The sequence below is a fragment of the Plectropomus leopardus genome, chromosome 3 (genome assembly GCF_026936395.1).
Source record: "Plectropomus leopardus strain MGB_pleo_1.0 chromosome 3, ASM2693639v1, whole genome shotgun sequence".
Taxonomy (NCBI): Eukaryota; Metazoa; Chordata; class Actinopteri; order Perciformes; family Serranidae; genus Plectropomus; species Plectropomus leopardus.
In genome coordinates, this window is record NC_142178.1 from 36037078 (window position 1) to 36061512 (window position 24435).

Here is a 24435-nt window from a genome sequence, read left to right on the forward strand (position 1 = left end):
ATGCTGAAAGTACTACAGCGACCTGTAACCTCCTTCCCTGCTTAGACCTGCAGAGACATTCATTAGGGCTGGATATTGTTTACAAATGATGATATAAATACTAATACCCTTAAAGTTATAGCAATACAGTTCATCATTTGATACCTTATTTTCCTACTTCATTTGATACCCATCATGTGAATGTGAGCATTCAGTTGCACATATTGCCTTTTAAGACCATAGTTATGGAGATAAGCCATACTTTTGAATGTTTTGTTGGCACCTTTGCATGCTCAACTGCCAACCTCATCAGATACACAGTGCTCAGCAGACTGTGTGAGTATATGCAGCTGCTTCGGTAGTGGGCCAATCAGTGCGAGAAACTCAACAAATAGTTCTCCTTTTTTCTGTATCTGGGTACAAATAGGATTGAATGCAGGTATTACTCGACTGGTGAAGTTTCTAAGTAGTTTTCAAGTTTTTGATGAAGTCTACTTTCTAATGGCTTTTCAGTCAATTCCTAATAGGTATCGAGTACTGGGACCCAGTCCTACATTTATGTGTATCTTTGGAAGACTATAAACGCACTTTCAGCCAGCCAATGGTTGCTGTCAGGTGTTCTTTTAATCGGTAGCAGCAGGATGCAAAACCACCGCGCCAGCTCCTGTATTGTATTGTATTGTATACAGACTGCTGCTATCCAATATGAACTCATCGCACAGCTAGATAGAGCAGGTTGGATCTTGAAATAGAAGGAATTGTTGCAATTACTGAGAAAGTTTTGCTAACTATTACCATAAAAGTTGTTTATTCTCCCAGACAGGATAATCAGACTTCGAGACTCATGCCGTGCCAATACCGTTCCTCGTCATTGATCTGTGTGTTATTTGCTGGTGAAGACGTGTGTAACTCAAAGAACTCAGATATAGCTCATGCATCATTTCCCTCGCTGTCGTTGCTGTGGTTGTCATGGTCACAGAGTGAGCAACTTAGAAAAAGTTGAATCATCATAAACTCTGAATGCAGCCACCCGCCCTCTCCTTGCCACTGCCCCTGACCACGGTGGCATGGATGGTGCAGTGTTTGCATTGAAAAGACTAGAGGCGGCAGAGGCAATCACTCACTTTCTCAAAGCACCTTAATTCCTGGGTTGTCTGCTTGCGTCACTGCATTGCTATAGCAGGGGACGGTAAAATGTATTACCAACTCTGTTTGTTATAAACAGTAAAATGAATCCACATAGAAACATGGTGAATTTCAGTTTTTCCTCAAAGTGTCACGAAAATGAGCACTGTCATCACAATGCTCTTTGTACATGCGTACATATTATATACTACATGTGAACCAAAATACTTCACGTGTGGCTACGTGAGTGTCACTCTTCACTGACGTCCAGATTCAAGCCATTCAGACCTGATCCACTGATCCGATTCAGTGAGGATGTCTATCATTGCTCATCTCTGACATTTTCAGTTATGCCTAACCTCCAGCCAGTGACACTTTAGGCAGTGTAAAATCAGTTTGTTATAGTCAGTGTGTTATAGCAGTGGAACTGTAAAAAAACATGTTTTCAAACTCTCTCATAACTTTAGTAGTTTTGTACAATCCAAGTCTCAGTTATCCAGTTGTGTGATTGTTACTTCCAAAAATGATAGCCCTTTTTGTTAGGGAACTGAACTGAAAGTTAAACTTATTTATGCACTTGGAGGAAGGTGTTGGTCCTCCACCGCCTTAATCAGTAGCTTGTTTGTGTTATTGACTTTGGTGAATATGAGCTCAGGAGGTGAAGTATTCCTTTGATTAGGTTATTTTGTGAATATTGTACTTATTATCTACAGAATAACAGTCTGGATGGCTTGGCTATGCCTCGGTCTTTTCCGAGTGTTTGTATGCAGTGGTCAGTGTTTCTACCTATGGAAATGGACACGGCTTGTGGCTGTGTTTCCAGGGGGAATAAAACTGACAGCTCGTCTCCCTCTTTGGGACACTCTTTTCTCACAATAGGACATGCACCAAGGATGAAGGGTAAACTTATTTATGAAGACATGTTGGAATGGACAGTGCTGAAGCTGTCAACAGCTGTGATGGCGGGAAAAAAGACATCTTCTGTCTTCATTTTTCTATCCTCTCCAGTTTCTTCTGCCACTCATTATTTTTCATACTCTCTTTCTATGGCTGTCTTACCGTGTCTGTCTTTTCCTCTCTTCTGTGCTTCCCCAGCAGCTGTGCTTATGCTAATGCTGGTATTAATCATTATGCTAATGTGACTGTTAATCGCTATGCTAATGTCACTGTACCTACCCATCAAACTGGTGGAAAGGCTGCAGACAAGGAGCTGTCCTTTCCTTTTCTCTTTCTCCCCCGTTATGTATTCTTTCAGTTTATATTTAAAATTTGAATCCATATGAGTAAATTTTAAGCATTTCTATTATGTATTTTCTAGCCTCTTCCTGTCCCTCCATTACTGCTACATTTCCCTTTTTTCCCTTTTGCCCACTGGACTTTTAATCGCCACCATTCATCCTGTTTGTCTTCTGCTTCTTTCATCACTGCTGTTTTCAAGCTCACCATGACTGAGCAGATAGTGCTGAACTTCAAAAGTTAAAATTACATTAAAAAAAGTCTCTTTCAAGCCAAAATATACACATTTTAACCTCCTTACCAGGCAGTTCTACTCTGATAAGCTGGTTTACTCATCTGTGTATTACTCTTCTCTCTCTCTCTTTTTTCATCTTGTTTTGTTTTCCTCCCTCCCCTCCTCCTGCTCTCCCTCTCCTCCCTTTTGAAATGTTTGCTGCCACATGTTGACAGAACGGTGTGACGCAGACAGGGAATAGGCATCCATGAGGAAATCCCACTGATGGTGTGTGTGGCAGTATGTGTGTAGAACAATATGTGCAAAAAAAGATTGTTTAAAAGCCTTTTTTTGTTTTGTTTTTTTTCTCATGCTTTTGCATTCACTTAGGTGTGAGGGACAAAGGGAATAAGAGCATCCATGTGTAAAATGTATGTAAAATGTGCAGCATATGGTATTTTAAAAATGATTTTTACACAGTTTATTACTATAAAAGTCTAAATGATCAAAAAAAAAAATATTATTTGAACCATTAGCATCATTTTCTCTGCTTTTAAATTTTGAATTTGCCATCTGCTATACAGTTAATGCTGTGGTCTTTTTACACTGCTTATTGAAGAGACTGCAGTGCAAGTCAAGTGCAGGCCAAAAGATGTAAACTATATATAATGTCTGGAAATAGCTAAAGAGTGAGCCATCTCGCTTCCTCTCCACAGGCTGTATGGATCAGTATAGTGACACTACCAATCATGTCTTTCACAAATCAATGTTTCCTCAAGTGAAGCAGTTCTCTGATCACACTTGGTAGCGTTTCAAAACTTTTGGGCTGCTGTCAAATACTCAAAAAAACATGTTTTTTTCCTAAACACTTTAGGGTGGCTGTGGCTCAGGAGGTAGAGCAGGTCAACCACTAATTGGAAGATCAGTAGTTCTATGCCACCATGTCAAAGTATCCCCAGGCAAGATACTCAACCCCAAATTGCTCCTGATTGGTGTTTCGTTGGTGTGTGTGAATAGTATCAGGTGGTACCTTGCACTATAGCCTCAGTCATCAGTGTATGAATGTATGTGTGGATGTGAGAATATAGCTTTAGATAGCTTTTCTCTTCTTCTGTTATGTTTCTGTACTTTGTGATGTGACTGGTTCACATATGCAACCAAAAATACATATTTTTGAGTATATATATTCAATATATTGTTGGCTTTCAAAAGTGAAATGTTAACTTAGCTTTAACTAAGTTTGTATTTCAATAGCTTCGCTTTAGTCTTTTCAACCTTGATGTCTATTGAATTTTCCTTAGTTCTACTTGTCTGTTGGCAAAAGAGAAACAAAATTGATGAAGCACTTACCCTCCATCATTTTTACTTACCTTTCATTAATTTCGCAAACACTAAAAAACACCCCTTTCTCAGTCCGTCTGTCTCTTTGCCTCTTGCTGTTTTGTTTCGGTCCATAAGTGTCAGTAGCCTTTGTTTGCATTTTAACACAAAGGCCCGTTATTAGGAATTAAAGCCATCAAACTACACTGCTATTTGGTTTGGCTGTAATCACTCCCTGACTGTTACTCAGCCATAATACACTGGAATTATATAAAGTGTTAGAAAAGCAGCTCATCTCATTTTGGGCTGTTAAAATCACTATAACCAATTATAATATAACCATTGAAAGGTTAATAGTCCAGCTTTGAAAGGGACGTACGCACACAGGGGTACAATAATTCATTAACTAACTCAAGACCTGCACGGGGTTCCTAAATGTATTAAAATTTTAACCTTAAGCTGTGAAACATTAACCTTTGCCTTCGTCAATAAATGGCCTTTGCCTTAAGCTGTGAATACCTAAATTTCGGATATAATTAACTACAAATAGCTTTAGCCATGAACGGATCTGGACTAAAAAGTGCAAAGTTTTGTGTTGTTATAAGGTATTTCCCTGCAAGAAAAGCTGTGTATTTGTGGAAAGAATATCCCAGTTTTTCAATAAAACTTTTCAAAATAGAGATAAGTTGTTCAGGATTGGGATGCCTTCATACGATATATTCTGCAGCCTCTGCACCGTCTTTTGGCAGATCCCATTTCACTGAATAGACAATTTGTTCCTTGGCAGAAGCTGCAATTCATTTCAACGGTCAACCTTTCCCCAGTTAAGCGTTCTATTATATCGATAAGTCTCACTTCTTACAGCAGTTAAGTGCCGGCGTTTGCGACGACACGGACAAATGAGGTAGCTTAATAAAATTTCAGAGGGCCATGGAACAGAGCACAGGTACTTTTTAGTTTAATTTGCAGACTCTCATTGGTGTGAGTGGAGGATAACATCTGTAGGAGTAAGCCAGAGAGAGACAGCAAGGTAGAGATTTAAATTAATTTCAAATTGGTAACCTAGAGCAGTGTCTTATTCTCTCTGTATGGTTTATTTAACAGTAATGGAGCTACTTTTAGCTTGTCTCTTTTATAGCACTGTACACTAATAACGTACAAGAAGGTCACTAATACGTCCTTTCAGCCATTAAGCTGAAGCTTTCAGTTTCTTGCTTTGGTAGATGGTGGAAAAACTCAAAATTTACACTATATATGTATTTCTGGTAGAAAAAAAGAAGCAACAAAATCGATTCTGAACTTAAAATCCTTGCTAAAAAGTGTTCCCAAAGGGCTAAATCATAATAAACCAGTAGCGTTTCCCCTTTGTTCTTCTGCTTATTTCTTTGCAAAAATCAATTTTTAATCTTAATATCACATGATCTATATATCCGGTAGGTTAGATAAATGGTCCTTTATGCCCTCTGTCACCCATGACCCCTTTTGTGTGCCTGCTGTTACAGCTAAACAAAAACAGTTTGGTGCTTCCCCAATTTCCATCTTTTTTCTTGCCTAAAATTCCACCCACCTAATCACAATTACAGGGATCGATTCTATCCTGTTTTTACCTTGTGGCCTCTCACAGCTTCACAGCTCTGCTGCATGACCTGCCCTATTGTGTCAAATGTCATCTGTAATACTTAGGTCATTTGTGTAAAGGAAGCAATCAATAATTCAATAGTGACATTAGGTGGATGGTTTTGGTGGAAGATGGATAGTTAGATGGATGTGGGTTTACTGGTTTATTTTGGCTTCCCTTGGGATTTTCTCAGTGGATCATTGGGCAATTGTCTAGAGACACAGTATCTTTGTGTACTTGTATATAATAGGACATTTCCTCTCCCACTCTGATGGATTGGATCCACATGTACAACTAAAAATGACTTCTAGCACTGGTTGTATGAAGCTTTAGGTCATTCAAAACTCACAGGGGTACTCACGGGCAGGGACCAGCAGGAAAGACACTAGTGCATATTTTTAGTGAGCTCAAACCCCAAAGTTGCGCCTATTCAGTCCAAAGTAGTTGTTAAACTGGTGCATACTCCAAGATAAGTTTCAAGCTTCTGTGTTAACTTCCACAGTATGCAGCCCTCAGAAGATGCACAGTAATGCTTATCCATTTGGCTTTAGCCATGTGTCCCTGCTCAGCTCATACACTTTATATTGTGATGATGATACTCATTTTAAAATTGTTTTACTTAGCTGGAGGGAAGTTTAAGAAATGTTAAAAAAAAAACTCCATTGATCAAAAACGGAGATGGGCAAAATACTTTGTGGGCTGCCGGGGGTTTTAATTTTTAATCTTTTTTTTCTGCAAAAGCCACTGGGAAAATTTGGAAGCAAGGCTGAGCTGCTTTCCTGTGGGCCTGCTCTTTGTTTGTGTACTACTGGCTACAACACTCACAAGATAACAACATTATTTCTTGGTTTCCTGATTTTAGAAAAAATACATTTACCACAGTTGGTGGTAGGAAGCTTTTCAATTCCATTCCTAAGTAGCAGGAAGGCAATTTATGTAAAGTTTAATGAAAATGCTGCACATTGAACCTCTACGTTTGACATGACAGATTCTGTTCACAAGTAATTCTTAAAAAAAGACCACAAACTTTGATTCTATTGTAAAGAGGATAAGACTATGGAGCTTCCTCCTTTTTCCTGGTGGCACTCGTAGTTTGCTTATTTAAAAAAAGTTAGATCTGGTTCTTCAATGGTCTCCCACTATTTGAGCATCTGACATTAGTAGAACCTCTGAAAACACAACACTTTTTTTCTAATTCTTTGCCAAAAAATTTGAGCGAATCCCAACCCAGTGCCAAACAACATGAATCACAGTTTGGAAGCCAGTAGAGGCTGCAGGTCCCACAAACAGTCTTGTGAATTATAAAACTATGGTATACACTACATACACACATTTAAGTTAGCAACTAACAAATCTGCTTTGCAATTACCCCCACCCCCCACTCTCACCCCCTGCTCCAGACAGCCCCGTGCTGATGTCATGTATTGCTGCTCTACCTTCATGCTGGTCGCTGCCAATACATATTATTGTTAGCTTGGCATCGCCCACTGGGCCTGCGAGCGCTGAAATAACACACTGGCTCCTGTAGGGATGGTTAAAGGGTGAATAACACCTGTGTGTGTGTGCGTGTGTGAAAGGTAGAGGGTCAGCCAAGGTGAGCAGCAGCCTTCAAAAAACAGCAGACCAGGTAATTACACATCATAATAACACATCACATCACAACAGTGCATTCCTGTACATGTGGTTAGATGTGTATGTGTGTGTGTGTGTGTGTGTGAGTATGTGTGTGTGAGAGAGAGAAACTCAACAGCACTAACATTATCTCTGTTGTTCCTCCCCTCTGTTTCCTTCCGTCTGCCTCTCCTCATGCCTTTCATCCCTTGCTTTTGCTTGCGCCCCTCACAGCCGTCTGTGTCGCCATGGTGATGTATGGTGTTCTGACCCCGTGCTGGTTATGAGTTTCCTCAGACCTGAATGCTTGTGTGTGGTATTTATAACAGCCTGTCTGGATTTCCTCAGAGCGGCAAACACTGACGTAGAACTTGTTTCTGATCACCAGACAGCAAAGTTTGACACAGGCGGAAAAAAAGCGAAATGACAGAAATTATTTTAATACCAAAACAAACAAATGACTGAAAATTAACACTAGAAACAACCTAAAAAAACAACACAACCAAACTTTTAGCAAAAATTCAAAAATATTCAAATATTCAAAAATTTATCTTTTTGAATTCACGACGGAGGACAGGTGGTAAATACTAGAAAGAAGAGGAATTCAAGTAGATAGTGACAGTCTCTGAAGGATCAGTCTGAGACTTCTGCAGTTTGTCACAGAGTAACCATTCATATTTTGCTAAAACAAATTTGGTGTGGGAGAACATGATGATATAAACAAACTATTCTGTTTTTGTTACTAAAGGCAACACACTGAAAATTTTAAACTGTTCTTTTAAGCTATTAGGGAACACTGCAGCACATAAACTCGTAAACTATTAATTAACACAAATATATGGCGTCTTTACACCCAAAAAATGATTGATGAAATATCTAATTACTGTTTGCAGACACAAGAATTAATTATAGGGAAAAAAATCAGACAGGACATTGCTAATAAACGTCCAGACAGACTGAAAAACTGAGACAAACCCAAATGCAGCCATTCTCTCAAGTTTGGTAAATAACCATCATTAGCTTGTCATTAACACTCGCTTCCAGTGATTGCTATCTGCATGGTGTTATCGTGGGAACTGTTTGCTGGCATGCGCTAATGTGTGTTTGTGTGTGTGTGTGTGTGTGTGTGTGTGTGTGTGTGTGTGTGTGTGTGTGTGTGTGTGTGTGTACACGAGTGCATGTTTGTGTATCTTTGTTCTGTGAACCGAAATTAGCGTCTCAATTTAGGAAGCGTCTCGTCTAGTCCCTGCAGAAAGTGATGCTTGTCCCCGTAGATACCACACTTTTTTCCTCTTGTTAAGATCATGAATATTGATGTGTCACCTTGTTATGTCTCAGCCAAATTACGATGATGGCAAACAACAGAGAAATACAGAGCGTTCTCAGGCGCTCGTTCTAAAACTCTGGTCTAACTGACCTCTCTACCCAGAGTTGGAAATTAGAGCAATGCAGAAGGAGAGGCAGGGGGAAAAATAAGGACAGAGGAAAGATTGATACAAAAAGGAAATTGATAAGAAAAGAAAGAGTAATTGAAGTAGTTGATTAAGGATGTTGTGAGTCTTTGAGAAAAAAATGATGAGAAGATAGGAAGGAGCTGCAGAATGAAGGCTTGGACTTAATCACATATAAGTCACAAAAAAGACAACACTTTGACCTCACAACCTAAAGATTTGTTAGGCTTTGAGAACTGAATATTTTGTCAACTTTCAAGTCCCGATAACAAAATTCAATAACAATTTAACAAAAAATCATCTGTAAAACTTTTGTTCACTACTGAGATTCATCAGCCTCCAGATAAATTAGAGATGCAGTGAACTCACTATCGATATTTATTTTTTCCCTAATAATGCTGCATTATAAATAGCAATTCTGTGTTGATATCGGCAGGAGAGCGAGTTACCAGAGTTTGCAGTGAGTTACATTGTGATGCGCTCAAGCTCTATTCAGTAAAAAAAAAAAAACAAAAAAGAAATGCTGAAAGTGAATTAAAACCCTATTGACGTATTTAAATGTAATCTTGTAGAATGTAGTTTTTGTGGAGAAATGTGAATAATACAGTTGGTTGAAGGAGTTACAGGTATAAAAGAGGAAATTATTACATTCTACATTAAGTAATAAGGCTTTTGAAACAATTTTTAAAGATGCTTTTCATGTGCAAGAAGAAGGTTGTATTAAAAGTTGTTTCATAAATTTGCATTTAATTTCTACTCATTCAAAGATGGTCTAATGAAGGGCTGCATGACTTAAAACAGTACAATTATTATTATTATTTTTACAATAAAGTTTTTTTTCTTTTCCTTGCACAAAAGCAGAAAAAAATCAACAGAGAACAAACATCAATATCTACAATTGGCCAAATTGTGTCTTTAAATATCAGTAATGGACCAGATTTTCAAAATTGGTGCATTCCTGATATCAAATATTTATATACAGAATCTGACAGAAATCTGAAACGCACACACATTATCTTAAAATACAAAGACACGACCACTGAGCCTTATTTACCGAATTCCATATGCATCCAAAAAATAGTCTACACATGAGATGTTTCAGTGATTATGAATAATATCTTCCATGAAGGCAGCAGCAGCAGATGTGTGACATTATTCAGCATGACTGCATGAAAAATGAAGGCAGTATGTTGTCGGGAAAGCCTATAAACATGTTCTGCAACAGGACCGCTAGTGCATTTTATCATCTCAAGCTAATTATTATATTATGTTATTGTAGCAGGTGCTACAGCTGCAGTCAGAGCTGCCCACTCATTACACACTGACATCAAAATTGACACTCCCAATCCCTTGGTGTGGAGCAAAGCAAATAGGAGAGAACAGGTTATGACTGCCAGTTTACTGTTAAAGCAAAATCCCACGAGAAGGAGTGCTCTTATACTGTATATCATCACAGTTGTAATTCGGTGGTAGATAAGATAACACAGTTCTACAAGTGCCATTTATTAGCTAACCCTTTAGAGCCTGCATCAGTTTTATTTACACTTTTCACGAGCATTTAAACAACTGGGACCTGAGGAAATTGGTTTGATTTCTTTGAACATATGGGAATAATGCAAAGTAACTTTGCAAGAAATGTCCTGAAAATTGTAAAAAGAAAAACAAATCTTAACAGGTGAACTTGAAAATTGCTATATTCATAATTCTTATGAATATGTATTAAAAATTATGATGCAGAAAAAAATGCACTTTTGTAAGGTAATGTCCCCATTCTTCTTGTTTTTACTTTTATTCATTTATTTGTGCATGTTTTACGGAATTATTTTGTAACATTTTCCCATTTTTGAAGTAATTTTTGAGCCATTTCATGCCTTCTCCTTGTTTTTTTGAAAAAAAAAATCAAGCCAATTTTCTCAGGTTTGAAGGGTTAACAGTAATAAGCAACACTAGATTATGATTCATTTGTTTGTTTAATGATGTTTTTTTGGATTCGCCAACACAAATAGTTTTGCAACCGCTGGAACTGGCAGCTGTTGCATAGCAGCACATAAACATTTTTCTGCACAACAGCTTGCTAATGTGTGGTAGCTCAGTCCTCATGTTATGCACAGACCAGCTGTTTAGTATCCTTAATGTTTTTAAGTGTGTTTCCAGTAAAATAAGAGTCTGTTAACAGTCACTTTGGCGGCCTGTGTGAGTCAGATGAGTTAGTTTGATCAGACAGTACGTCATTCCAGCATGTGTCCACTCACTGCTGTGATCTCTGTCACCTCGTGTCCTGTATCAGACAGTTTGTGTGTGGCAGTGGCTCTCAGGCTGCGGTTGGTGAAGTGTGTCCCTGCCTCACTGCACATCTCTGACAGCTGGTTTACTCCCAGTTAACTGCGGTATACCAAAACCCATCGGTCACAGCTGCTCCCCTCCTGTGCTGCAGGTCGAGGGCTTTTGCATCAGGTGGAGTTTTACTCAGGTATTTTTTCAGTGATGATACCAGTCAGATGGGATTTCCTTGTTTTTCCAACACTAATATAATCTACAGTAATGATGGTTAACTACTCACTGTTAATGTTTGCCTAATTAAAGGTTAAGAACAGCTGTAAAGTGGAGTGATACCTAACGAGTTAAAAGTCCCAGTGGTGTTATACTGTATATCAGCACTCGTATGCCTGTCCACCAATCAGATTGTTTGGACAGAATTACGTAGAGGCTTCTTACAGCTGTTGTTTGTTACTTGTACAAGATATACACAACACATACACACGTGTTTTTTGCTCTAATTAATCATCCACTTGTTTCTTTTTCCCTGACATCCCTGTCTTTTCCCTGTCGCTCTCTCTCCTTTTCTCCCTCATTGTTTTTCCTTTCCAGGTTCATCACCATCATTTTATCTCATTACCTTTCTCTATGTAGGTAATCTTGCTTTCTATCTAATCTTTAAAAAAAATGGCTGTGAAAAATGAGCAGATATTCTCTGATAGTACCAGGATGTGGATGTTATTTTCACTTATAGTGAATTTTGTTTTAGACTGTTTGTTGTGTGGTAATACATAAATAATATTTTGCATTTCTGTTTAGTTTTTTTCCCCAATGGTCTCCATATTTTTAGCTCTATCAGCATTGCGTAATTGGTGGTCAGTCTGTTTCTCTGGTTTTTGCACTCTGTTACACAAGCCTGGCAGAGCTGAAGGATGGAAATAGTGTGTAACAGTAGTCGTGGGCAGGAGAGGAAACCTACACACTTGAATGTCCGCATCATATTACCACCATACTACATCACAGAAAGAGAGAGAGAAGGAGAAGGAGAGGGAGATAAAGAAAAACGAGAACCAAAATGGGAAGCACAGAAAATCCCACCAGATGGTCTAAAGGAAGACTCTGTGTACATGCTGGTATCCTTTCCTGTTTTATCTTATCTGTAATTGCACACTAAGTATTTTCCTGCTACTTCTATTTCTCGTATCTCGCCATCACTGCTAGCACACCTGAGTTGGCAGCTGTTAGGAAACCTGTAGAACTTAATCTATCCCTTTCCATGGCTTCATTGCTGCCTGTTGCTGCAGTTTATCTAATTCAGTGTGGAGGTGATGGGCTGCTAAATGAATGCCATGTGTACACTTATACAAATATTGTTGAAAACTGATGTTTTCCTTGGGCCTCAGAAAAAAACTGAGATTTTTAAAAATGCCTTCCAAGGTGAAGATTTATCAAAACTGCAATTACTGTTTCTCTGTGTGGACTTAAATGGAGAGTTTGAGAAACAATGATGTAATCTCACGTGTTTGCAATTAAATGCTGGAATCAACAACAAATGCAACAACAGGCTGACTAACATTTTATTAGCACTGCTTGTATAATAACTACATTCAACACATTCCCATCCCAAGTCGTGACATATTGCTGCTTTTTAGTTCGCTTCAACATCTACATATTACACTCTGTGTATCCTTCTGCATCTGCTGTTGATGTTCTGGTATGACACTACAATGATGTCACACGCTGCACTTGGTTGTGTTTAGGCAACTAAAAGGCAGGTGCCGTCTAGCCGTCCACTGGAGCACAATACTGAGACCAGCTCTGTCCAGCTGCGTTCTCGACTGACGATGTCAGCGGCGTATTATGCGGACACAGGAGGTGTTTTTTTTTTTTGCATTGGGATGTTATGCCAAAAGCACTGTCAAAGTGGTAGTATTTGGCAATTTAAGAATGATAATGGGCATCTATTTTATACTTAAACTCACCACCTCAAGAAGACATACAATATGCTGCAACAGATGTTTTTGCTCCAACTCAGCATCTGGGGTTAAAAGTCGGCCAAAACCAATGGTTTTGGGTCAGGTCCTGTCGAACCAGCAAATGGTGGGTTAGTTTCGAGGGGGAAACCGTTGTCATAAGCCTGTACATTTTGCTACGGCTGCTGTAGACTGCTGCTGAGTTGTGGAACATCCACAGAGGAGTCTGGCTTATTTTTTCCCTGGGATGCACAGTTTTCACCAAATACTAGGCAGCGACATCACACCACCTTTCAGCACAGCTTCATTGTTTATATCAGTCGCAGAAATGAAAAAATATAAATACTCATACCAGCTGGCAGCTGTGCAGCAGTGCCACAGCAGTAACAGTTTCTGTGTGCAGTCGTTCTTGCATTCTGGTGTGAATGGAGATGTTTCGTCAAGCAAAGGTCATGTGGACAAAATGATTTTGTTCAAACAGGGGGGAAAAATATCCATTTCCAAAAATATCTGTATATGTGTAGACAGGGCCTAACTCATCTAATACTTTCACCAAATCCATGGATCCTCCTTTAATATGTGAGGGTGTATGTGTGTAAGCAGTTTTGGGCTTGTAGCATTTAATGAGTTCCATCTTAAGTGGCATTTTCTTATATAAAAAGATTGATAACACATTATGAATGGAGGTCTATGTAGAGGAATTCCAGCTAACTAAGGCTGTATCAGTAACAGGTCGTCACAGAATGAATCCTCTATCAAGATAGCGAATGATAAACAGGATTTTAATTGGCCAGACACTGTGTTATTCACAATACAAATGCACACACACAAACCCAAACACAGCATGCATGCACAACAGAGGCTTTCTAATATTTTCATCAGCGCTGGTTACCACAGCAACAGTGCAAAGCTTGTCTTAAGGAATCCTATGGCAGCTGTGCACCGGCCATCTGGAAGAGAAACAGACAGAGAGAGAAGTCAGAGATTTTAGGAGGTGGAAAGTTAAGAAATTCTTAAAGATAATGTTTTATGTGATTAAAAATGTATCATTTATTTGATGAAGTCTTTTGAGGAGCTTAGACTGTAAGGGAAGCCAGTAAAACAGTTTGAGATCTGGCAACAGGATGACCCTGTTAGAGTATTTCAAAGAACCATTTTCACTCTGACTGACCTGCAGTTAATCTGTGTCTTCTGACCTCCCAAAAAATTGGACACCCTATGAAACACTGTACTGGCTAAGACTGAGACAAAACATCTCCTAAAGCTGTAAAAGAAATAGACACAATAACAGCACTTCACAGCCAACAGAGCATTTTGAGAAGATAACATTCATTTTAAGGCAGCTCTATACAATAATCAGTGCATCTGTAACCGAAGGGTAACTTGAGAGAGCCAGATACCGTCGTTTTAATTTTCTAAGAGCTGTAAATTCACCACTTTTATGCAGAAATAAGAATATAGTGTTATCTCAGTAACCTGAGTTGGCAGAGTCTCTCTTCCTCTGGGTGGCTGCCTCTGTGTCTGCAGCTTCCTTTACCGAAAAGCAGGTTGAAAGTGAGTCGTGCTCACTCTCCAATCTAGTCTAAACGTGACGATTGGTACCAAACCTGGCTAGCTTATTCCAGTCGACGAATTGGGTTTCAAACTAATGATTTGAATCTCTGACTCTCAGTGCAGCCCCAGTGTTGATACTCTGAATGTTGTATAGAACTCTTTTAAACTGCAGTATATTGCAGGATTGAGCATACCCGCGTTTAAGAAAAAAAAAATCCTTAGTCAAGCATCTTTCCAAGTACAAATCCAACTTGTTGATACACACTGCAAAATGCAGTGTAGAGGCTGATAAAGGCTTGTCTTGCCAACGCATAGATGTGTGTGTGTGTGTGTGTGTGTGTGTGTGTGTGTGTGTGTGTGTGTGTGTGTCACACAGATGTTAAACTAATACGAGTTTCAGTTTCCTTCTGTCAGTTTACTCCAGACCTTCTTCCTCTTCTGAAACCTCTTAAACTTGCACAAACAAGATTTTGGCACATTGAGCTCTGCCTAGAGCGAGCCCACGTCTGTTGGCATCCATTCACATTTTTCCATTTCTACATATGTGAAAAAAGCACTGCCTCTTTTTCATGTAATGAATCATAATCTATGCGTCTTTCTATGACTTTTTGTGCATTATTAGAATTATAGCATTATAAAACTGTCATGTAGCCCAACCTCATTAATTTTTCCCTGATTAAACATATATATTTGGCAGGTTAAAGGCATCGTACATTTAATTATAATAATCTAAAATGCTGACCACTGTATGGAGACTTAACAGACGGACCGTAGTGGATGCAGTTCACTGCAGCACACAGTTAGCATCAGCCAGACCAGGTAGAAGCTGCCTTGTGAGTGATGGTCTCATTTGTTAATAGTAATGATGTTACAGAGTTAATGTGTTAATGAGACATAGTTTAAAAGCTTCATATCACACCGTTGACCAAACATTGGTTTCAAACTAATTACGATTAGAGTCAAAATGACTTTTTGAAGGCCCAGAAGGCAGCAGGCCGATGAGCAATGAGAGATTTATAGAGCAAGTAATAGCTTCTGTTGTTACAGTCATACTGACAGTTATCCACATAACCTTTACCATCAGTGTGTGTGTGTGTGTGTGTGTGTGTGTGTGTGTGTGTGTGTGTGTGTGTGTGTGTGTGTGTGTGTGTGTGTGTGTGTGCGTGCGCGTGCGCGTGCGCTCTCTAACCTGACAGCCTAGGGAAGAGAGGAGCTGACATGAGATGCTGTGAAGCATTAGCGTGTGATATCCCATGACATTTGCTGCTGTCCAGCATACACACTTGCACACACCATCACACCCACACACACTCGGTCCACCATTTATTCAGTCAGCTGTGTGGGATCGAAGAACCCCTGATGGAAAATTCCCAGAAAGAATAAATATAAAAAAAGACCTACTAGCCCCTGTGAGCATTATATAGTAATGAAATAGAGAATTGAAGGAGGAAAGGTTTTAGGTGAGATAGATGTGTAAAGAAAGAAGCAAAGATAGAAAAAGGAAGACTAAAGCAGTAAATGATGTTGGAATAAATCGCTGTTTGTCGAATGTGCTGTTCTCAGCACAATAACTGGCTGAAAGTCTGCACTTTAAGGAAAGCTTTTTCTTCAAAAGCAAAGTCAATAAATTACATGAGATGCTTTATGCTTGGTAAGCAATCGAAAGGTAGCACCCTTCATTTTGCAAAACAGCAAATTCTCATCAGTTTATGGAGGTTTAATTCCACTCAAAAACCCATTTACAAATGTTGTTGTTTGTTGTTTAAATATTTGTTTCTGAGTGAGATGAGAAGCTCTGTCAATTTAATGTTTGTGTTTATTGCGCAGTATACACTGTGCAATTTTTTGGATTAATGAAAGATGACCAACGTGAAAGAATCACTTTAATATTTTTGGTTGCGGCTCTAAAGCGGTGGTCCAACGCCGCACAGTGAGAGAGGGGTTCAAGGATGGATATCGTCACTGTCAATAAAATTCAGATAATTCAACTCAATCAATTGCTGGGGTGGAAAGAATGTTTGGTAATGCAGGCTGTAGGTGCTGATTGCAATGCGGAAAAAAGGCAATATCTCATGTTCAGAGTCCTGCGATTTCGCATTCGGTTCTGGGTAAGACAAAGAGCATGTGGGTTGGATTGCAAGAGTTGAATGATAAATACATTAAATTTTGTTTAAAAAATGACTCAATTTCAGTATTTACCATTTTAATCCTCTGACTGCTAACTTGCGCCAGCTGGAATATGAGAGCCAGTTCGATCAGGTGCGTTACTAACAGGCACATTAGCTGTGGAGATGTGCTGCTCAGTAATATGAGAATAAGAAAAACATATTCATTTAAACTGTATTTTCTGAATTACTGTAATTAAAAAATATATATATAATATTGTAGTTTTACATGTGTGTGGGTTGGCCCAGAATCCCAGATAGCCCATAAATTAAGAAAAAGTGATGCAACATAATACATCATGCAATAACTTTGATTATTAGTTATTCTCAAACAAGGAAATGTGTTTCAGTGGAGAAGTCTTTAAACATGTCGAATGATGCCCAAACCTGGACAACTCACCAAAAAATAGTTCCAGCACCTAACTTCTAAACTCCTAAAATCCCAAATTTCAGTTTTTGCATTTCTGTTTCGGTGATGCCTCATGACGTGACGGGATCTCACTTAAGGACACCAAAGCCCCAAACCAAAATAACTTTAACCGTCTCTCCTTCTCTGTTCGTCTCTCTCTCTTTATCCTTCTCCCCTCTCACCGTGACTATTTACATCTTTTGATCGTCGATTGGTTGCCATGGAAACCTGAGGTCGTTTGCCTCCTGCGTATCTCTTTGGATACAATAAAAACAAGAGAGGGAAGGCGAGAGAGAGAAGGCAGAGAGACATTTGGAAAGAGTCAGAAAGAGTGACGCCACGCAGCGAGGTATTAAGAATTCATTTAGCCCCCGCTGCCGCACGCTTTCAGCCTCCCAGCTCTCTCCAGCTCCGTCACGCTGATGCTTTTGGCATATCAGAATGTTTTGGGTAATGGTCTCTGATGCCACTGAATTTTATCTGTCCTTTTAAAATCTCAGATGTGTTTCCTGCCTGCTGTATGATGTAACTGAATCTGCCCTCTAGAGCTTTCGATCAAACTTTGTTGTACCTCTCGGAGTGCAGGGTTGTCAGGAAAATCACAGCATGCCCAAATGAAAGTAAAACATTGTAAAGGTTGAAATGGGGCAAATTGATTAGTCAAGCAATCATCATAAGACTACTAAAGGGATACTTTGTCAATTTTCAATAAGCTATGTATTTGAACTGTAGTTAAGTTCCCCATATCTAACCAGTGCCTAAATATACACCCAGTGTTATGTTTAGCAGTAATTAAAAGAGTTTGTGACAGGAAGTGGGCACCATACTGCTTCCTGCACAGTGAAAACAAGGACCAAAAAAAATCCAGATTCCATCTCTGAATTGTCTGTTTCTTCCCTTAAATATTTTTAGAGACAAGTTTTAGCTTACCGTCTGTTTTTTTGTTGTTTTTTTTCTTTTTTTAAAAAAAAACATATTTGAGTTCGCATCACGTAACCCACCAGCAGGAGTGTTTATTGGTCTGGTGCCTTGCTGTGCATTTTGGTAGTTGTAGGTTTTCTGCCTTTCTAGCAAAAACATCCTTTTCCTCAGTTTTCTAAGGTCATGTGATACCAGTTTCAAAAGTATTTGCATCTTTCTACGGCGTAGATAGCCTAGTTTTAACCACCATTTGAAACATTTCCAAATTAACTTTATTTCTTCCAAAAACATGGGAAAAGGCAATAAGAAACTTAAGAATAAATGACCCAGAAATGACAAAAAAGATTCATAAAAGCACAAGAAAATTACCTGAAAAAATTGAAGAAAAAACACAACAACACAAAGTAGTGCTTTTGAAAAAAAGGCCTAAGAATTAAAAATAATAATAATAGTAACAATAACAATACAACTCTATAAAATAATTTTAAATATATAGTTATGATGATTAGAAATATAGTTTTTTTGGATTTTTTTTGGTAATTTGCTCATTACCTTTTCCCATGTTTTCAAGAGAAAACAAATCAGTTTGCTCAGAGCTCAAAGGTTTAAATACTTGTGAAGGCCTCTCAGCGTAGCACAAGAAAAGTGATTTCCATCCTGGTTTCAAAGGGACAAAAGACCATCTTCCTAGAGAAGCACTTCTTCAATAGATTAAGCAATTTATTGAACAAAAAGAGCTTGTGAAGGTAATTTTTCAAATGTCTGACATTTTATTGGCTGTATTAATTAGAAAAATAGTTAAATAGCAATAAGTGAAACCATTAGTCACAGCCCCAAAATGCTTTGCCTCCCTTAAAAATCAACATTAAATTGTCTTACCGTACCAGAGAGCAAAATGGAATTAGACTGATATTGATGACATATCGTGCATGTAATTGTGTAATATATCACTTGCATAAAATCTCTGACACCAGCCTTACTCTCTGAATTTCATTACTCAGATTTTCTTGGAGAGGTTATGTGCCCCAGTATTGCCAAAATGCTCTTTTAGCAGCATTTCACCTTGCCAATGACAAAAAAAATCTATCAGGGAAAACTCTAAATATTCCATTTTTGACACAAACGTGCTCAAATTCATCTTAAAGCTATCAGAAAGCCCCATCAGTCACACTGTACTCCCAGCTATTTTAATGGAGCTGCTCAGTGGCACACATTGAAATACTGTAGGTGTCCCCGGCAGCTTCCAGTAGTGAGTGACAGGCCCTGATGAATGTGAAGCAGAGCATGCTGAAAAGCACCCTACGTTGCACTCCCTGTTTTTTTTTGTTTTGTTTTTTTTAAATAAGGTTAAAGAATTCCGGAGGTGAAACAGTTGTATAAAACATTTTCGGAGTTAATCTTCTTCGAACACTATGTCTGTAGTAAAGCTTTGTGCTTTGAATTTCACCTCATTCTCCATCCAGTTGCAGTGTTGATGTGCAGCATCTGTGTGTGTGTGTGTGTGTGTATGTGTGTGTGTGTGAGTGAGGGAGGGGGAAAAAAGATACAGAGCCTCCTCCAAGGCACCTACACTAATTGACTCATTTTTCAGAAGTGGAGAGAGACAGACAGATACTTGCACATTGTTAAAGGCAGCTCATGTATAGGCAGCGTGCATGAGAAGCAAAACTGGAAAGCGTGGCACTTTGGCAACGTGCAAAAGCTGTTTTTAAAGAATGCATTTGGCAGGGGAAATAACCCCGAGATAATCCTCATAGCATTAGCCCAAAGGCTGTCATCATTACTTAGACTAGGGGGGAAATAAGAAAACGCTGACCCGCAGTTTTATCCAGCCATGCTATTCACATTAAAGTGTGTATCTGCCTGGAAAGGCTGTGCTTTTTAGGTGCTGTGTTCACAGGCGCCGCCTGCAGGGTCTCACCATCAGCTCAGTGACACCTGCGGATGATATCTTTGTCCTCATTAGGAGGGGCTAGCTATGAAAAAGAGCTGAAGAGGCAGAAGTGTAGTGTGTGAATGTGTGTTAGCTTGCAGTATGTGGCTGCCTGTGCAATGATGGCATGATTTGAATATTTGTATCATTTGTTGGAAGGGGTGTTATGATCATCCGCTGTTAAAAATGAAATATAAATATCATGTTCTGTATACATAACATAAGATATTACAGTAATAATCCAGCGCCTGTCAAATAATTTATATTTATTTCAGTTCTAACTTTATCTTCTTTTTCACCCCCCCACTCTCATATGTGTCATTCATTACCCCAAAAAAGAGACAAATTAATTAATTAATTATTATTATTTTTATTTATTTATTTATTTATTTATTTATTTATTTTTAGATATTTCTAGATTTCATGACAATATCTTTATTGTGAATTATTTTGTCCACAATAATTGTTTAGGGTTTACACCACATGCACGCACAAATGGGGCTGTAACAGTTTGCAAGCTTGGTGTGAAGATGCATACTCAAAAGAAAAGCCCACATTTTTTGGTCAGAAGAGGGAACACACCTATTTTTAAGACATTATGAAAGACCTGGATATCAACAGGTATTTGCATTCACCAGCCTTTTTTTAAGAAGGTGGTTGACAGAATAAAAGAGAGGCTGTTTTTGCAGTCCAAACAGTCTGTCACTGGTGAGAACTTTTAAAAAATCTTATTTGATGCAAAGAAGCAAAATGAAAAGCAGCTCCAACAGTTCTATATTTTCACACAATAAACAAAATGTTTGGACACATTACTCAGAATATGCATTGATGCGTTAAAACAGGAATATTAAGGGAATAATAATTTCCAATGTAAACAGCTTCATAGGAATATTGTCTTTTTCAGAATAAGGGCAAAAAAACTAAATATTTTTTTAAATGTAAACATAGTCATTGAGATTCAGGTGTTATTTCAAAGCAGCTTTTGTTTGCTAATTGTTAATAAGTCTTCAAACATATATAATCTCAATAAAATACATCCATTTTCTATTTTCAACCAATGTACATACAAGTAAGTTGATCATATTCCATAGATTATGGTCATGCAAAGTACTGCCATTTAATTGCCTACAAATAACCAAAGTCTGAGATTTTTTGTACAAATTCTTCTAAAGTTTTAATGATTTCTTTACTTGTTAATAAAGATTGTAGTTTGTGCACGTATACAGCACCAATCAACAGTCTGAACACACTTTCTCATTCAATCAAAAAAGAACGTGCGTTCAAACTTTTGAATGTTGCTGTAGGTGTGCAGTCCTTTATGTGAGTATGTGACCCATGAGCCCTGGACTGTGTGTTTAATAGCCAGACCTTGGCAGCCAGTGCTTTTAAAAGGTGTAACCTAATTTTAAAAAGAACCTATAGTGTATTAATCACTGTGCATGATGTTGGTATGACGGTGCAGGCTGTGAGATGGAATGGACAAGTATAAGATGAAAGATCTTTACTTTGTCTCAGATGTCTACTGTACAGCTATTAGCCTGCGGGACAACAATATTAAACGTGTCTCCAGGCGGTGCTGAATGTTTCTCTTTAAATGATCCTCATCAGCTGACACGCATTGATTTAAAGTGCAAAAGTGTGTGTGAGAGAGAGAGCGTGTGAAAATGTGCCCACGTGTAGGTGGTTGAGTCTGAGCGTTCATGTTTTTGAACATGCATATCTGCGTATGTGTGTGTTGATGAGTGGGTGTTTGTGTGCATGTGTGCGAGGCTCTAAGTGTGTGTTTATGTGTTTGCATGTGTTTTTGCCCACTCACAGCCTATCTTTATACAGGCTGTGATATCAGCAGTAGTCGTTCTTGGAAGGTTCATGCCAGGCCAAAAGAAGCATGTTTAGAATTTAATCTTTTCGGGAAATTCTGTCTGTTCATTGTGGGTCGTGCAGAGAAGAGCAGGTTCCCCCGTTTTTCTCTCGTCCTGCAGGCTGTGTGTTGTAGGCTGCTGTGGGAGCTTTTCAGCATCCTGTGCTGTATAGCCTCGGGGAGGGATTGGCCCTCCAGGGCTATTACAGCACATCCTCCTTCACACGCTTGTTAGCCATGCAGCGCGCTCACTCCCTCAACACACAGAAAATGCATATTGAATCACTCCGTCACACTCGGCTGCTTTGTTTCTGTCGTTTTTCTTCTCTGGCATGCAGCTCGGTTTTGCATGTTCTACTCGCTCCGTTAACCTTTTCTCTAAACAAATGTTGTTCATGCTGTTGTACTCTCAGAGCATCACCACAGATATTGTCTGACATTTGTTGTGCAGCATTTTTCTGAGCAGTCAGAAAGAAATGGGAACTTCCTCACAGGAGAAAAGTAGCAGAAATCAATTCTGTGAAATGCATTTAGCTCATTTAGCTTTGGATTTTTTTGGGGGTGCATGTGTGAGCACAAGGGGAGTAATCCAGTTAAATGGAAATTTTTGGTAAACATCACACGTTATATCTTCATTTCTACAGCAGATGATACATACTTTAAGTCTACCTCATCTTAAAATTGTGTTTTCTTCTGTTTACGTGCCGTACTATTTCTGACCTTGACTGATCTCACTTGTATCTATGCAGAGTTTGTTACTAGAGAGGTGTTTTTCAGATTCCTCTCCTGAAGGGGGCGATGTCTGTGCGCTTTCCTAATACCTGAGATTCAAACGTATCCCAGGCAAGCTAGATTAGGTAATTCGCCAATCACGCTGTTTTCATTAACTTTTCGTATGTTTTCCTATGAAAAGTAATGCACCCAAATTTGTACATATCTCACCTGTTTGAGTCAGTACTTTGTGTATAACCCACGTATTTTGGAAGGCTGCAATCTCGTGACCAATGTGCTGTCAGGAGTAAACAAGAACAGGTTCCCACAGAGAACCATGTAAACTTTGAGTGAACTTTGAGTCATTTCAAGGTACCTCATTGATTACATAACTTTACGTTAAGGCCTTGACGTCATTCATGGGGCGCTAACTTGTAGGATATCATAGGAACCCTTCTGTGAGGATTTGTTGTACTAATATGGAAGCCAATTTCATTTGAAACCTCCAGTGCAAAGCAGATGTCAATACAGATGCAGAATTAGCATTTGCATAATGAAAGATTTGAGAGTAAACATGGTAGAAGTTGCAGTTTTAGATGTAAACTGGACGGACTTGAGCTTCCTTTCACTATCCACCAAAAACCCCATCGTAGCTCATGTTATTGTATGTTTCTCAGCCACTGCCAGCCTACAAACTAACAAGTTAATAAAAAAAAAACATAAACAAAAGATGCTGACTACACTTACCATTCTGATCCGTATGTTAGTCAGCCAATTTAATACACAACAAACCTTTAATTCTGGCTGAGGCTTAATCATGTATGGTTGAATTTCCAATGTTTCCTGTAACGCTAACTTAAGCCATCATACACACTGCTGTTACACCAGATCCAGCATCCCACATTCTGAAGAGTGGAGGGTGGATCAGATTCCTGCCTCCTTCAGACTTTTTTTTAAATGATTTATTTTGGATAACATGTTTAACAAAATATTAGTCATATTATTTTTAAAACCTGTTTTTAACAGCAACATTTATACAGCGAAAGAAAAATCATGGCAGCCCCCAAAAGTTCAAAGCCTTTACTCTGAAATAAACTGTGACATTTTATGACTGAATTGGACCCTGCAGGGTTCACCTTTCACTGACCTGCTGATTTTACAGTTGCTGCAGTTTTACAGTACTGATAACTTTGGGACTGCCATGAAGTTTTTAAGCACTTTGGTATAAAAGTTAAAAAGTGATGGCAAAGGTGTGATTTGACCCTGTTGAGTAACACCAGAAAATGAACTCTGGAGTGTCACTGTTAAACCACATGTAGCGTTTATAGTTAAAACATCACACTGACAATGATACTACAGCAGCTATTATTTTGAGTTCTGGTTCCTGCACTTGCCACGTTGATGTCTGTCATCATTACTGAATTTAGGCATGTGCATAGTCCCACTTTTTTTCATTATTCATCACTGAGATGATTATGAGCCAGTGGATGACACAATTCTGAATGAAAAGTCACTAGTTTTTTGTCCTGTCAGACCGTGTTCTGCTCTGTGTCTCCACTCAATGTGCTGTTCTCCTTAACTCTTGATGTTTCTACGTGGTTCGAGCGGGTGAGTATGATGGTGATCTTGTTGAACTGCGTGACCCTGGGAATGTACCAGCCCTGCGAAAACATCGACTGCTCCTCAGACCGATGCCAAATACTACAGGTACAAACCAACACACACATTTCCTGTCTTTAAACTTTTGTCATTGTAACCAGATTTCAAGAGGCCTCCCACAAAATGGAAACCGAGTCTGTGCACACTTTTAAAACATATTAAATGTGTTTTATATATTTATTATATAACTGGATAGTGATAATTTTGTTTTGTGTTTGAGTTTTTTTACACACACCATTCTGCAACAGCAATGTCCGTCTGTTAGTCCAACACTTTGGTCCACAGTTAAATACCTCTATTGGTAGAATGCATCCTAATGGATAACTTCACCCTCCAGCTTTCTTTTATTTGGAAAACATTTGTATGTGTCAACAAAGTCAATGCAACCATGCTAACGTAAGCATTTACTTGAAAGTGTAGTATCACTGTGTTCCTCCAC

General features: G+C 38.7%; 1 protein-coding gene across 2 annotated transcripts in view; it reads left to right on the forward strand.

Moving 5' to 3' along the window:
* LOC121941708 (voltage-dependent T-type calcium channel subunit alpha-1I-like) overlaps positions 1-24435 on the forward strand; it is a 295976-nt gene that overhangs the window by 92526 nt on the left and 179015 nt on the right. Inside the window, exon 4 of one of the 2 annotated variants that reach the window (XM_088074767.1) lies at positions 23933-24044. In XM_088074767.1, coding sequence (XP_087930893.1) covers positions 23933-24044 — 112 coding nt within the window. Of the gene's footprint in view, positions 1-23932; positions 24045-24435 lie in introns of those variants that run through there. The other variant, XM_088074765.1, reaches the window with a different exon arrangement.